This window comes from Choloepus didactylus, chromosome 8 (assembly GCF_015220235.1).
Source record: "Choloepus didactylus isolate mChoDid1 chromosome 8, mChoDid1.pri, whole genome shotgun sequence".
Classification (NCBI taxonomy): Eukaryota; Metazoa; Chordata; class Mammalia; order Pilosa; family Megalonychidae; genus Choloepus; species Choloepus didactylus.
This window is the reverse complement of record NC_051314.1, coordinates 11,885,577-11,901,129: the sequence shown is the minus strand read 5'-3', so window position 1 is coordinate 11,901,129 and position 15,553 is coordinate 11,885,577. Positions and strand designations below refer to the sequence as shown.

The following is a 15,553-nucleotide window of genomic DNA, read 5'->3' as shown; positions in this document are numbered from 1 at the left end:
AACAAGGGAAAAAAATGCAGAGCCCCCTTGAGGAGCTGGTGGAGAATGCAGGGGTATTGGCCTACCCCACCTCGATGGTTGCTAACATGCCCACAGACTTAGGGGATTGGTGGTTTGATGGATTGAGCCCTCTACCACGGAATTTGCCCTTGGGAAGACTGTAGCTGCAAAGGAGAGGCTAGGCCTCCCTGTAATTGTGCCTAAGAGCCTCCTCCCAAATGCCTCTTTGTTGCTCAGATGTGGCCCTCTCTCTCTACCTAAGCCAACTTGAAAGGTGAAATCACTGCCCTCCCCCCTATGTGGGATCAGACACCCAGGGGAGTGATTCTCCCTGGCAACGTGAATATGACTCCCTGGGAGGAATGTAGACCCGGCATCGTGGGATGGAGAACATCTTCTTGACCAAAAAGGGGATGTGAAAGGAAATGAAATAAGCTTCAGTGGCAGAGAGATTCCAAAAGGAGCCGAGAGGTCACTCTGGTGGGCACTCTTATGCACAATATAGACAACCCTTTTTAGATTCTAATGAATTGGGGTAGCTGGTGGTGGATACCTGAAACTATCAAACTACAACCCAGAACCCATGAATCTTGAAGACAATTGTATAAAAATGTGGCTTAAGAGGGGGGACAGTGGGATTGGGGGGGCCATAGGGATCACACTCCCGTTTGTCTAGTTTGTGGATGGATGAGTGGAAAGTTGGGGAAGGAAACAAATAAACAAACAAACAGACAAGGGCGCCCAGTGTTCTTTTTTACTTTAGTTGCTCCTTTTCACTTTAATTATTATTCTGGTTATTTTTCTGTGTGTGGTAATGAGGGTGTCGGGGATTGATTTTGGTAATGAATGTACAACTACGTAATGGTACTGTGAACAATCAAATGTACGATTTGTTTTGTATGACTGCGTGGTATGTGAATATATCTCAATAAAATGAATAATAAAAAAATATATATTTAAGTGGGGGTCCTTACTGGTTCTGATAAGGTGTGATTTTGCAATGAAGCTGGGAACCTGAGACCCCCAAGATGTTCCTTTTGTTCACTCACCACACGTGCATGAAGTCCCCGTGGGGTGCTAAGGACCACGGTGGATATCGAGCTGAGGCGCCGTGTAACTCACATGGTCCCTGTCCCTCCCCGCCTTACAGCTGCTGCAGTACTTCTGAGCAGCACGGCCCTGATGGAGCTTCTGGAGAAGATCCTGGCCCTCACTTGGACAGAGGTGGACTCTCCGGGGACGGCACTCCTCTGCTCTACCTGGCTGCTCACTGCCTCCTGCTCTGCCCAGCAGCATAGTGGCAATCTTCAGGTTAGTCTCTAATCTGTGGGTTTGGGAATGGGTAGCACTCAAAGGAGTGATGAGGTCCTGAGTTCTGGTTCCAGCTCTGTAGCTTATCATCTGTGTTACCTTGACAAGGCATTTAACCCCCTTTGAGCTTCAGTTTCCTTACCACAATAGGGAGGTGGGGAAAGAGCTCAGGATTCTTGTCAGCATGGTTCAAATTAGTCCATTTAGCATGCATGGATTACTTACTATAAGCTGGACTCTGTTCTAGGCACAGAGGAATAAAAAATGAATACTGCATGTGCTTCTCCCTTAAAGAACTTGTAGTCTTTCAGCAAAGCCTTGAAAGATAAGAGAGTTGTGTCAGGCAGAGGTCGTGGAGAGGCATTCAAGGCAGAAAGAACAATACGAGCAAAGGCATGACGCTGCACACATATAGCTCCTGGTATACAGATTTGGGGAGCAGTGAGGTGCTCTGTGTGGCTAGAACATAGGGAGTAAGTGAGAGGTAGGTCAGACTGAACAGGGTGCAGAAGCCAGCCTGTGATCATGCAGTGGGTGGCAAGCTGTGAAGTGCTGAACTTGCATAAGTAGTTGTTATTGCTTGAGAAGATGCTGCAGGGGAAGAGAGGGCAGTGAACATACCCACCAAGCACCTTTCCCCTTCTTATGTTCTCTCCCCTACTTATCTAATGTTACCATCACAGGGCTTATACCAGTTCCTCTAGGGGCTGCTTCATGTTCAGGATGTCTCCTCCCCTAAGGACAGTTGCTTCTTCAGGGCTGGTACCTTCTGTACTCCCGACTGTGCCCAGCACTGAGCTGATCTAGTGCTGGATGCACACACACAGCTCATTTGTGTAGAAGTGAAGTCAGTGTTAAACGTTGGCCTCCAGGCTGGTAGCAAGCTGGGGAAGATCCTGCAGGTTATTGCCCATAGCATTGGTTTGGACCAGGAGCGTTCCCTGCTTTTTCTTTTTTTTTTTAAATTATAAAAGTTGTAGGTATAGAGAAAAATCGTAAGTACGGAGTTCCCAAAACCACCCCCACACAGTTTTCCCAATTATTAACACTGCCTAGAACTGCCACTTCCACCAGTCAATGAGGATTTTTAAGCAACTGCTTCATGCCAGGCTGTGGCAGATCCAAGCAGAGTAAAGTAGTCCTCATCTTCAAGCAGCTCGTGTTCTGCTGGAGGAGAGCAGACTCACATCTTTGAACCTGCTAGCCCACTTACTCCCGTGTTTGTTCATTGCTTTGATGATGCTGATTCTCAACTGATCTTCACAATTTCTTTGGAGGGGGTGAGAGCAGGAGGCACTATCCCCATTTCATGGATGGAGAAAGTGAGGCAAGCTCAGAGAGGTACAGTGACTTGTCCTAGGTCACACAGCTGGCCAGTGGCAGAGACAGGAGTTGAGTCCAGCCTGTCTGCCTCCAGATCTTCTGAGTTAGGTGGATGGTGGGCTGAGCCAGAGACTGAACCACACAGATGAGGCTGGGGAAGGCTCACTGATGGAGGAGGCCCTTGAGGATGGGGGAGATTTGGGAGAAGAGTGCTCCAGGCATGGGCTTGATTTTCTTACTCATGCTTCTGAAGTGAGGCTCAGAAGACTGTGTGGCTGCCTCTGTCCCTCCTGGATATAGTATGTATAAAAGTGGGTGAGGGAAGAAGAGTTATTTTCTGCCCAAGCCCCCAGAATGTGAGGGTTAACCCTTTACCCTCTACCCTGTCAGGTTCACCAGACACTGTCTGTGGAGCTGGATCAAGTGCTGAACACTCTCAACTTTCCAAAGAAAAAGGCAGTTCTGCTTTCAGGTGTGTGCACCCAGTGGCCTCCAGCAGAGAAGAAAGCTTTGCCCCTAGTTTCTGAGACGGGACTACCCTTCTCCACCTCCCACCCAGTCCGGTGGGAGATTATTTCCATTATCTCCCCTCCTATGGCAGAGCTGGGTGGGAGGTGGGGAAGGAAGGAAGGAAGAGCTAAGTGTAAGGAGCCTCCTGCTTTCAGCTGCTATCTTATGCTTCCTGCGGACAGCACTGCAACAAGGCTTCTCCTCTGCCCTGGTGGCTCTGGTGCCCTCAGGTCCCCGGCTAGCATCAGCTCCTGAGGACAGTGTCCTCGCTCCACTGAGAACATCACAAGTGCTGTCCCTTGTCATCAGGCTGCAGAACCTCCTGGTGCAGGTAAGGCCCTTGCTAATTGGGATCCCGGCAGATGATAAGTCTTGGCAAGGATGTGAAAATTTTGGAGCCCTCATAGTGGAACTGTAAAATGGTTCAGCCTCCTTAGAAAACAGTTTGGCACTTCCCTAAAATATTAAACACAGAGTTTACGTATGACCTAGCAATCCCACTCCTAGGTATGTACCCAAAAGAAATGAAAACATATGTCCATACAAAAGCTTGGATACAAATGTTCATAGAAGCACTACTCATGATAGCTAAAACATGGAAACAACCCCGGTGCCAACAGATGAATGAATAAACAAAAGTGGTATATCCATACAATGGAATATTATTCAGCCATAAAAAGGAATGAGGCACAAATTCATGCTACAATGTTGATGAACCTTGAAAGAAGCCAGACACAAAAGGCCACATATTGTTTGATTCCATTTGTTATGAAATGTCCAGAGTAGCAAACCATAGAGATAGAAAGTAGATTAACAGTTGCCAAGGGCTACAGGGAGGAAAAAATGAGGGAATGAGGAATCACTGCTAATGGGCACAGGGTTTCTTTTGGGGATGATGAAAATATTCTGGAATTAGATAGTTGAATAACTCTGAATATACCAAAAACCACTGAATTATATACTTTAAAAGCAGGAATTTTATGGTTTGTGAATTATGTAAAGCTGGTCCTCCCTGACATCTCTGGGCCAATCGCATCACAGCGTTGGTGCTGCTGACCAAGTGCTGGGAAAGTACATGGACTCTGGCACTTGGAGTCATATGGGTGGCATGGGGGTCAGGAGTAGTAAGGGGCAGATTTCCCTTCTGCTTGGTTCTCAGAGAGATCCTAGAACTGTAAATCTCTGAATATTTCCACAGTGGAAAAACAGTAGGTTTATTCTAGATTCCTCTGGAGCTGGAGACATAGGCCACTGGATGAAAGAGCTGCAGGAAGACAGAGGAAGGCCTTTTCCATGGTCAGACCGTCTAACAGTAGAGGGGCTGTCTTGGGAGGAAGGGAGAGGAGTGTCTTGTGGCTGGAGGTTTCCAAGCAGAAACCAAGAACTCCTACTGGAGGGTGGGAAGAATTTTGGCTTAGAAGACCCTTAAGATATCTTCCAGCACTGGGATTCTGTTTTGAGGAAGGGAGAGGAGTGGTTATGAGACAGAGACCCAGGAGTACCATGTAGGGAGGGGATGGTAGGCCTAGGTTACTGAGGAGGAAGAGACAGGAAGTAGGATTAAAAATAGTAATGGTGGAGATATTATATAATTAGTACTTTTCCATTTTCCAAACCCTCTCATACAAGCTAGCCCTGTGAGACAGAAAACTGTAGCTCAGAGAAGTCACATGATGGTCTCAGGAACACAGAGACTGAGGTAACCTGAAATTTGAAGTAAAGGATTTGTGGGGGAAACATGGAGGAAGAACAGATTAAACAAATTTCTTGAACTATTTCCCAGAGGTCCATCTTCTGGGCAGAGTGGACAGTGGTCCATTCGTCAGGGGCACAAATATAGCCCTAGAGGTATAATGAAATGGGGAAAGCATTAGATTGACTAGAATCCAGGAATTGTATGAAGGTAGAAGGAAATACTGGATAAACTATTTGGGGTTGAAGGTAAGTCCCCTAATGAGGATTGGAGGGCTGATGAGAATGCTCTGTCCCATATTCCACCACCTCCAAGTTTGAGACTATTTGTATAGCAGATACAGGAGTCAGATGAAGATCAAAACTTCCATGATATTGGTAAGACCAACTGGAGAAAATGGCTATTATATAGGGCCACAATGACCTTCCAACAACCTCACCCAGAATTAAATGTATTCACCCAGTCACAGGCAGAGCAGAACAACTCCAGGACTCCTTTCCCTATTTACTGCCCCCAAGTAAGCCTACCCTTTGGCGAAGAGTGGACCAAAGCATCCCCTTTCTGCTGACAGGTGGGTTCAAATCGGAGTCTGCCTTAGAGGCTGAGCTGTGCACTTTCTCACAAAGTCTTCAATCCTATTAGTCACTCCTGCTTCCATGGGGAGGAGCTGGATGGAAGAGGTGGTGCTACTCTGGGAGAAGGTCCTGTGAGGCCAAGGATGCTTTGGAGTGAGAGCAGGTGGCCCCTGCCCCATCTCTGGAGGAGGGTGGGATTGTGAGATTTTGGACCAGCTGAGTGGAGCGTGCTGAGTGAGGGGAGATTTGGCACTTCCACTGGCACTAGCTGCTGCCACCTCCTGCCCTCCCCCTTCCCTCATGCTCAGCCCTGCCTCTAAGTGTGCAGTGAAGAGATGTCTGATAAGTAGTAGGTTTGAAAGGGGTACAGTGGGCTAGCCTGCTCAGAGTAGCCATGTATCTTCATCCGGTCCTGTGCCTGGAGGTTCAGAATGAGGCTGCACAGTAGTTCTCTGGACTGATTGGTTTTACTTTCCAGTTTGTCAACCAGGGTCAGGTGGTCTTAGTGCTCTTTCAGACTTACTTCTCTGATTCAAGTTTAGCTGCTACATCCTTGGGGGGTCTTGGGGGGCCTTGGGGGAGGGGAAAGGGGTGGGCCTGAGTAGGGAAGAGACAGATATCCTTCATGTTCAGTAGACTTGGCTTGTTGATTGGGGTGGAGTGGAATGTGTCATCAGATTGGATATCAGGGAGCTAATTAATTTTATAGAACTTGAGGCTTTGATCTCAAGATCATTCCTGCAAGAACAGAGGTTGATATCTGGCTAAGGTTCTCTGAGAAGAGGACGCAGGGAGGAAGAGGAGAGAGAACAACTTTACTGAGTGCCTACTACGTGCAAGGCTCTGGGCTAGGCACTTGGCATTGAATATTTATTCATCACAACTCCTCTGTAAGGTAGAAATGATCATCTCAGTTTTACAGACAGGGAAAGAGTCCCAGATGTTCAGTAACTTGCCCAAGGCCACACAGTTTTAGGTCAGATTCAAACATAAGTTTTTTTGGCTACAAAGACTGTGTTCTTTTAGTGTCCCAAGAAGTGCCAGGGAAAAAAGGCATTGTTGCCTGAGTGGTAATGCCAGCTTTGCTAATGCTCAGCTCCCTGGCTCCTCACCAACCATCCAAGGGGCCCTTTTTGTGTGGGGTAACATGGACATGGAGTCAGAGAGCAGCAGGGGGCCACACCCCTCACCAGGTGGGGAAGCCATGATCGCTCATGGCCCTGTGGTCTGGCTGCCTGGGAAGAGGCTGGAAGTCCCCCCTGGTGAAGAATTCATTTTAGATTGGAGGAGGAGAAAGGGTACTGAACCAGGAATCAGGAGACCTTTGGTTCCAGACCTACTGACTACCCAAGGGCCCTCAGGTCAAGTATCCTCTCCGGGACCTGTTTTCTCGTCTATAAAATAAGGTGGGTGAGTTGGACCAACCATTTCAAAATGTATTCCTTGGAGGCCTTAGGGGTTCTGTGGAGGAGTCACAGGAGATGCTAAAGAGGGGAGAGTATTTCCCCTTTCATTTACTTCACTAAGATTTCATCATTTATTTTGAGGGTTTTTCTCATCTAAGCCTCTCAGCAATCCAGATAATCTTTTTATCACCACTGACAGATGACAAAAGACTCAGCAAGGTTAAGTAGTTTGCCCAGGGTCACACAGTTGGTAAGCTACCAGGCAAGGATTCCCACCCAAGTCTGTCCCATATCCATAACCACCAGTCTACTGCCTTCCAGAGAACAGCAGGGGGAAAGCATAGATTTTTCATTAGTTTGTTTTTACATTTTATATTATCAGTTTTATTGACATATAATTTACATACAATAAAATTCACTAAATTTGTACAATTGGAAGCATTTTGGCAAATACACACAAAGTGTAAACACCACCATAATCATATAGAACATTTCCATATAATCATATAGAACATTCCCATCACCCCAAAAAGTTCCCTTTGCTCCTTTGCAGTCAATCCCCTCTCCCCATCCTCGACCCTTGGTAACCACTGATTTGCTCTCTGGCACTCTGGTTTTGCCTTTGCTAGAATTTCATCTACATGAAATTATACAGTATGTGATAGTGTGTATCTAGCTTCTTTCTTTCAGCAATGTGCTTTTAAGATTCATTCATATTCTTATGTAATCAATGCTTCATTTCTTTTAATTGCTGAGTAGTAGTCTATTGTATGGCTATGCCACAATTTACTTATCCATTCACCTGTTGGTAGACATTTAGAATTTTGAGGTTTTTAGGCTATCATGAACAAAGTTGCTCTTAATATTCAAGTATAAGTCTTTGTGTGGATATGTGTTTACATTTCTTCTGGGCAAAAAACTAGGGGTGGGATTGCTGGGTCAAATAATGTATTAGCTTTCTGTTGATATGTAACAAATTACCACAAACTTAGTTGCTTAAAATAACACACATTTACTACCTAGTTCTGTAGATCAGAAGTCCAGAAGGCCTCGGATGGGTTTTCTGCTTAAGGTCTCACAGGGCTGAAATTGAGGGGTCACCGAGGCTGGGCTCCTACCTGGAAGAACTGGGGAAGAATCCAGGCTCATCCAGGTTGTTAGCACAATCTAGTTCCTTGCAATTAAAAGGACTGAGATCCCGTTTCCCGGCTGGCTGTCAGCCAGGGGCCTCTTGCAGCTCTTTAAGTTGTCCATGTTCCTTCTCACATGGCCCCCTCCATCCTTAAACCAGCAACAGCACATTGAGTCCTTCTCACACTTGACTCTCACTGGCTTTTGCCACCAGCTGGAGAAAACTCTGCTTTTAAAGGGCTTGTATGATTAGATTAGGCCCACCCAGACAATCTCTGTTTGCCGTTTAGCATAGGATGATCACAGGAATAACACCAGGAAACAAAGATGATGGATGGGACCATCTTAAAATTCTGCCTACCACACATGGTAGATGTATGTTTAATTTGGTTAGAAACCATTGAACTCTTTTCCAAAGTAGCTGTACTGTTTTAGCTTCCCACTAGCAGGGTATGAGAGTTCCAGCTGCCGCAGATCCTCACCAACACTTGGCATTGTCAATCTTTTTAATTTTAGCCATTTTAGGGCATTGGTAGTGACATCTCATGGTGGTTTTAATTTGCATTTCCCTAATGATGAATGACATTAAGATCTTTTCATGTACTTATTAGAGCATAAAATTTTGTTTGATGAAAGGTTCTGCTGCTTGGAAAAAAAAAGAATAAAACTCAATGGCTTAGATAAATTGTGAGGTTCTCCCAGGATCAATGTGCTATGAATCTATTAGTGACTGCATAGGGGCCCAGGGCTCATCTTCTTTTCTGAAACAAAACAGTTTCTCAAATACAGGCAAATCTCCCAGCATAAGCAACTCTGCTCTGGGTGTGAGAGATGAAACCAACAAACATTTCTTGATTATCTACAGGGCCACAGTCCCAAATTTGAAAATCTGAAATCCAGAAAGCTCTGAAAATCAACCATTTTTTTCTTAGTTGGTGCCAAAACCCACTGGTAGCAAAACCTGACCTAATCTGATTTTTTGCAGAAGGACCCTCTACTGTCCCAGATCTGTGTTGGCTGCCTGGAGGCCTTGTTTGATTACCTGCATGCTCGGAGCCCAGATGTTGGTAGAGACCTTCCCTGTTCTCTGCTGTTCCCATGGGAGAGATGGGGAAGCCAGCCCCTGCCACCCTTCTGCCCCAGACTACCATCCCATCTTTTTTAACTTTTTGAAATACTTCCCAACTTTCAGGATAATTACAAAGATAACAGAAACCCTATACAGAGAACTCTAACAGATCTCTGTTCTAGTTTGCTAATGCTGCCAGAATGCAAAACACCAGAATTGGATTGGCTTTTATAAAAGGGGGTTTATTTGGTTACACAGTTACAGTCTTAAGGTCGTAAAGTGTCCAAGGTAACACATCAGCAATCGGGTGTCGGGAAAACCTCTGTTAGCTGGGAAGGCACGTGGCTGGCATCTGCTCCAAAGTTCTGGTTTCAAAATGGCTTTCTCCCAGGACATTCCTCTCTAGGCTGCAATTCCTCAAAAATGTCACTCTTAGTTGCACTTGGGATATTTATCCTCTCTCAGCTTCTCTGGAGCAAGAGTCGGCTTTCAACAGCTGTCTTCAAACTGTCTCTCATCTGCAGCTCCTGTGCTTTCTTCAAAGTGTCCCTGTTGGCTGTAGCTCCTCTTCAAAAGTTCACTCTCAGCTGCACTGAGATCCCCCGTCCGTCAGCTCATTTATATGGCTCCAGTGACTCAAATTAGACCTACCCTGAATGGGCAGAGCAACACCTCCATGGAAATTATCCAATAAGAGTCATCACCCACAGCTGGGTGGGGCGCATCTCCAAAGAACACTCAAAGAATTACAGTCTAATCAACACTAATAACATCTGCTCACAAAAGATTACATCAAAGATAATGGCATTTGGAGGACACAATATATTCAAACTGGCACAACCCCTAATCCCCCAAATATCTAGAGCCATTAATTTCAACATTTTGCCGTATCATTTTATCTAGCTAGTCATTTATCAGTCCATCCATCTGAGTGTCTGTTTATCAGTTCATTTCCTGAACACCTGAGTGTAGTTGTATACATGATGCTCCTTGAACACTCAATACTTCCATGTACATTTCCTAAAAACAAGGATATTCACTTATGTAACAACATTAAGTGCAGTTACCAACTTCAAAAAAGTTAACATTGATAATAAATCTTATACTCTCTATACCAATTTTTTCATATGTCCCAGTAATGTCCCTTTGAGCCTTTTCTCTTCGCTTACTAGATCCCATTCAGGATCATGTATTACAATTAATTGTCGTTTTCTCTTTAGTTGTTCTTTTATTTTTTAATTGTGGAACATACAGACAACATAAACTTTCCCATCTCAACCACTCCCAAGCATAGTATGCAGTAAGATTAATCATATTCACAATATTGCAGCACCCTCACCACTTTCCATCACTAAAACTATCCCCTCTTCCCAAACAGAAACCCTAATTTATTATGCATTAATTCCCCGTTCCCCCTGCCCCCTACCCCTGGCAACCTGTACTCTTATTTCTGTCTCTGTGACCTTGTATGTTATCTAATATTTTCTTTGTAGTTACCACGGGTCTTAAATTTAACATTCTAAATCTATAATAATCTCATTTCCTTTAATTCCAATTTAACTTCAATAGTATATACCATGTTCCTATACCCCTCAGACCCCCCTCCCAACTTTTATGTAGTTCTTGTCACAAATTACATGTTTATACATTATGATTCCAAAACCACCAATTTATCATACATTTTGCATTTGTCTGATAGGTCCCATAGGAAGTAAAAAGTGGAGTTTCAAACCAAAAACACAGTAGTATCAGCATTTATATTTAACCATGTTTTATCCTCACCAGAGATCTTTATTTCTTCAAGCAACTTCCATATATTTTCTATTGTACTTTCCTTTCAACCTGTAGAACTCTCTTCAGCATCTCTTGCAAGGCTGGTCTAGTGGTGATGCACTCCCTCGGCTTCTGTTTATCTGGGAATGTCTTAATCTCTCCCTCATTTTTGAAGGATGATTTTGCTGGATATAGAATTCTTGGTTGGCAATTTTTTGCTTTCAGTACTTTCAATATGCCCTTCCACTGCCTTCTTACCTCCATGCTTTCCAGTGAGAAATTGGCACTTAATCTCATTGAGGTTCCCGTGAACATGACATGTTGCTTCTCTTGCGGCTTTCAGAATTCTCTTTTTATCTTTGACATTCAGTGGTTTGATTATAATATGCTGTGGTGTGGAGCTGTTTGAGTTTAAACAGTTTGAAGTTCATTGAACATCTTGGATGTGTATATTCATATCTTTCATTTAACTTGGGAAGTTTTCAGCAATTTTTTTTTAATGTTCTCTCTGTCCCTTTCTCACTTTTTTCTCCCTCTGGGACTCCCACAGTGCATATATTGGTATGCTTGATGGTGTCCCATAGGTTCCTCAAGCTCTGTTCACTTTTCTTCATTCTTGTTTCTGCTTGTCTGACTGAATAATTTCAATTGTCTTATCTTCTTTTTATTCTTTCTTCTGTCAGTTCCAATTTGCTGTTGGCCCCTCTAGGGAACTTTTAATTTTTATTACTGTGGTTTTCGGCTCTGTTTGGTTCCTTTTCATTATTTCCATCTGTCTATTGATATTCTATTTATGTACCTCTGTCATTTTCCTGATTTCCTTTAGTTCTTTGTCCATGTTTTCCTTTACCTCTTTGAGCATATTTAGGATCATTAAAAAAAAACTTTGGTATGTCCAGGTCTGGTCCTCCTCATTGATGGGTTCTAATGCTTTAATCTTCTCCTTTGCCTAGGCCATCACTTAGTGTTTCTCTGTATGGCTTATAACCTTTTGTTGAAACCTGGACATTTTGATAGTTTAATGTTTTATTGCTGGAATTTAGCCTCTGAGGCATCTGTTTCTCTAGCTTACATACAGCTAGTATTAGGACAGAGCTCTACTTGATTGCCAGGAGCTAACAAAAAAAAAAGAAGGAAAAAAAGAAAACACCTTTCCCAGTCTTTGCAAATTGATGTGGGTTTATCCATACCATGAGTTTAAAGAATAGCTGAAGGCCAGAGTGTAGGGGCCTCCTTCTTATCTTGGGCATGTGCATGTGGCCATAAGGAATTTCCCCATTTCAATGGTTCTGAATGTCCTTCTTCCCCTAGAAAACGGTTTCCCCAAGGTCCGCTGCACTGCACTGCACTGAATGTGTTACATCCAGCAATCCCTTGCCCCAGGCAGTACATCTTGACTTTTTTCCCGCAGCCTTCTGCAGGAGAGCTCGGTGAGCCACCTTCTCCATGCAGGGCAAGTTCTGGGATGGTGAGTCCCTCATGTCACTATCAGACAGATTTGGCCAGACATACATACTCCCAGTATGTGCACAAGGCTTTCTCTGCTCCCTCTGGAACCAGGACCAGGGACCTACACTTGGAGCATGGGCCAGCTCTGTGCTGAGCCATTGAAGGGTGGGATGGGGGCCAGGAAGGGCAACACAAGATTCTACCACTTTTAAGTGGACTTTTCTTGATTTGGTGTTCACTCTGTTACTACAGTTCTTTAATTGTTTTCTGGATCTTTGAGAAATATGTTGCTGCCAGTTCTTGCTGGTTATTCAAACTTCTGTGTGAGAAAAGGACACCCAAAGCGTCTCACTTCTTCTTCTTGATCAAAGCAGAGCTACCATCACCTTTAGTCATTTTAACAACACTGCTAGGATCCTGTCATGCTATTTTACAGATGAGGACACTGAGGTTCAGAGTGGTCAAGTGATGTATCTGACCAAGGTCACAAAGCTCTTAAATGGCAGAGCCATTCTTGTTGCCTGCCTCCCACACTCGTGGGATTTGTAGTCTCACTGAGCCAGGCAGCATAGGTTGATAAAAGCCCAGGGCCGGAAGAAACCTCCTGGGGTCAGCTTGTCCACTGCCCTCTCTCCAGCTGAGCAGCCCCTCTTCCTTGAGCCAGTAGGAGAACATCCTCTTTAGAGTGTTCCCAGGCCTTTGGAAAAGCAACATTAACCACCCGGGGTGAAATGTTCCCCACAGCATTCCATGTGGCCTCCCAGCCCTGGAATCGGTTTTTGCTGTTTACCCTCCTGGATTCTGGAGAGAATTCCTTCCTCAGACCTGAGATCTTGAAGCTCATGACCCTGGTAAGTACAGAAAGGATGGTCTTGTGATCTAAAGAATGTTTTGAGCAGAGTGGTCCTGAAATGGCCATGGACACCTTATTTAGGTAACCCTAATAAGGTAGCTAAGTTGAGTAGGCCTCCTCCCTGCAAGAGACACCCTCAGAGAATTCTTCTAACTGCCCATAACTCATAAGACCCAAGGAGATGCTGACAGTCTTTGTCCTGTTCACTCACTCATGACATGTTGACTGGGACCACATGGCAGGTCCTATGCTAGATACTGGGGACATCGATAAGCCAAATACTCTCTGCCTTTGAGGGCAGAGTAGGAGCTAGACAAGTAAGCTAACAGGTAAGATACCATGTTATCAGTGATAGAGCAGAGGACAGTGCCTGGCACACAGTAGGTGTGCAACAAATAAATAACAAAGCAGACAACCCAGGAATAAGAGCCAAGCAGATAAACCAAAGAGCCTTGGTTGGCGTGGTAATACAGAGAAAAGAGTAACTGCTTCTGCCAAAGCCAGGAGGGAGATGGGAATAAGAATGCAGAAGACACTCAGTAAATGTATCTCTTTAATAGAATGAAGGAACACTCAGCAATGAAGGGAACATTTTAGCTGGGGCTGGAAGGATTCATAGGCAAAGAGAAGGAAAGGTTTACAGGCAGTGAGGACAGCAGGTACAGCAGGGAAACATACATAGTTCATTTGACCATAAGTTTGGGTGCAAGGTTGGGTCGGGGGAGCCAAGACCGAAGGTGTCAGCAGGGGCCAGCTCTCACAGGGTCTGCCTTCTTTGCACCCCCACCTCCTTCTGTGAGCTCCTTGAGGCCAGGGTTCTTGTGAGCTTCAGATCTGTGTCCCCAGCCCAGTGCTGAATATGGCGGGGGCACAGAATCTGTCTAGATGTCAAATCATTGTGTGTTTGGGGTTCTCTCCCTGGGTCAGTTTGTGCGGTTCCAGAGCAGCGTCCTCTCTCACGAAGAAGTGGGTCACGTTCTGCGAGATGCGACTTTGGCTGATCTCTCTATGCTCTCAAGCAGCACACTTCAGGCTCTGCATAGCTTCTTCCTCCAGGTGGGTGGGAAGCCGTGGACCACCTGTGAAGCTAGGCCCTCAAGACTGCCTTCCCCATGGAGGGTGTGACTCTGATCATAGCAGCCAACGGGGAGTCAGGAGTGGCAGGAGCAGGAGGAAGCTGGGAGTTGATATTGGCAGCCGGGCTAGTCAGAGTGGGCCTGGTGGAGTGGGCACTTAGAAAGCCTGGCATCCCCACCCTTCTCTCCTCAGGTCCAGAGCATGGGCCTTCTGGCTGATCCCAGCACTGCCCAGACCCTGCAGGCCTCCTTGGAGGGCCTCTCCCCAAGGGTCTCCTCCATCCGCCCGACCCCGCAGGACATGCTGTATCCTTTCTTGCATCCCTGGGAGCCTTGGCCTGGGCAAGATCATCCAGGCCGTGGGAGGCTGTGGCATCATGAGGGACCCAAGCCAAGCTGTGGGAGAGCTTCAGGACAGACAGGTGCGCTGTCTGCAGCCCTGTCCTCCAAAGCAAGAATGGAGTCAGTGAGAATATTCACAGTGAGCAATAACAATAACTTGTTCTGTTTATTAAGTTCCTGCTGAGGCCAGGCATATTACATGCACTGTATCTAACCCTTGCATCAGGAGCTGTATCTAATCTCGGTAGCCGCAGCAGCTATGTAGCGGTAATGTAGATGTCACGCCTGTGTCCTAGGGTTCCTATATAAGTATGTGCTATTATGATTCCTACCCCCATTCCTAGATGTGGAAACTTAGACCTGGGAGGTTAAATGATGTGCCCAGGATGACACAGCTAGGATCTGAACCAGATTTGTCTGTCTCCAAAGCCACACCAAACTAGTGAGCTACTCCTTCCCCATAGGCTTTGGAGAGAATCTCCCATGGGGGGCTGGGTGACTGGCGTGTCCCTGAGAAAGCCTGGGGCTGTGGGCAGTGGGCACAGGCCCTCTGGGAGGGGGGGTGCTCCTGGAGGCAGAAAGGGGAGGAATGGTGCTCCCCACTTCCCCCAGTCTCCCTGGTGCTCTTCCTCTTCCCTTCCATGGCACAGTTCCCTGTTGTATAGCAACCACCCAGCCTAGGGGTTCTGGTCCCAATTTTGGAATATGTGCCACTATTCTTAGGAGCACCTCTGTTCTTGTCTGGCTGTTCTTGCCCTTTTGGGTTCTGGAAGCATAGTCCCCCATGGTCAAGCCCATCTCTGTGCTGTTCTCCTGTCATGCTTTGCTGCCAGCTGCCTGGGAGGGGTGGCCGTATCCGTGTCTCACATCAGAGACTGACCCTCAGGGCTTGAAGGCCCAGAAACAGAAAGAACTGCGACCTGGAGACAAAGTCAGGGCCCAATATTTGAAGAAATGGACAAGAACTGCAGCCATTCATCTGGAACCATTTATTCCATGCTGAAATGTAATCAGGAAATAAAATGATGTACTTGCATGCCTA

The 15,553-nt window shown here is 45.7% G+C and overlaps 1 protein-coding gene across 1 annotated transcript in view; it reads left to right on the top strand.

The window, feature by feature from the left end:
- Positions 1–15,477, top strand: part of MEI1 (meiotic double-stranded break formation protein 1) — a 122,015-nt gene extending 106,538 nt beyond the window's left edge. The window contains exons 24-31 of the mRNA XM_037846257.1: positions 1,151–1,311; positions 3,025–3,106; positions 3,300–3,475; positions 8,935–9,016; positions 12,985–13,091; positions 14,021–14,149; positions 14,363–14,475; positions 15,345–15,477. Of these exons, the coding sequence (XP_037702185.1) occupies positions 1,151–1,311; positions 3,025–3,106; positions 3,300–3,475; positions 8,935–9,016; positions 12,985–13,091; positions 14,021–14,149; positions 14,363–14,475; positions 15,345–15,390 (896 nt within the window). The 3' untranslated portion in view covers positions 15,391–15,477. The remainder of the gene's footprint in view (positions 1–1,150; positions 1,312–3,024; positions 3,107–3,299; positions 3,476–8,934; positions 9,017–12,984; positions 13,092–14,020; positions 14,150–14,362; positions 14,476–15,344) is intronic.
- The last annotated feature ends 76 nt before the right edge of the window (positions 15,478–15,553 follow it).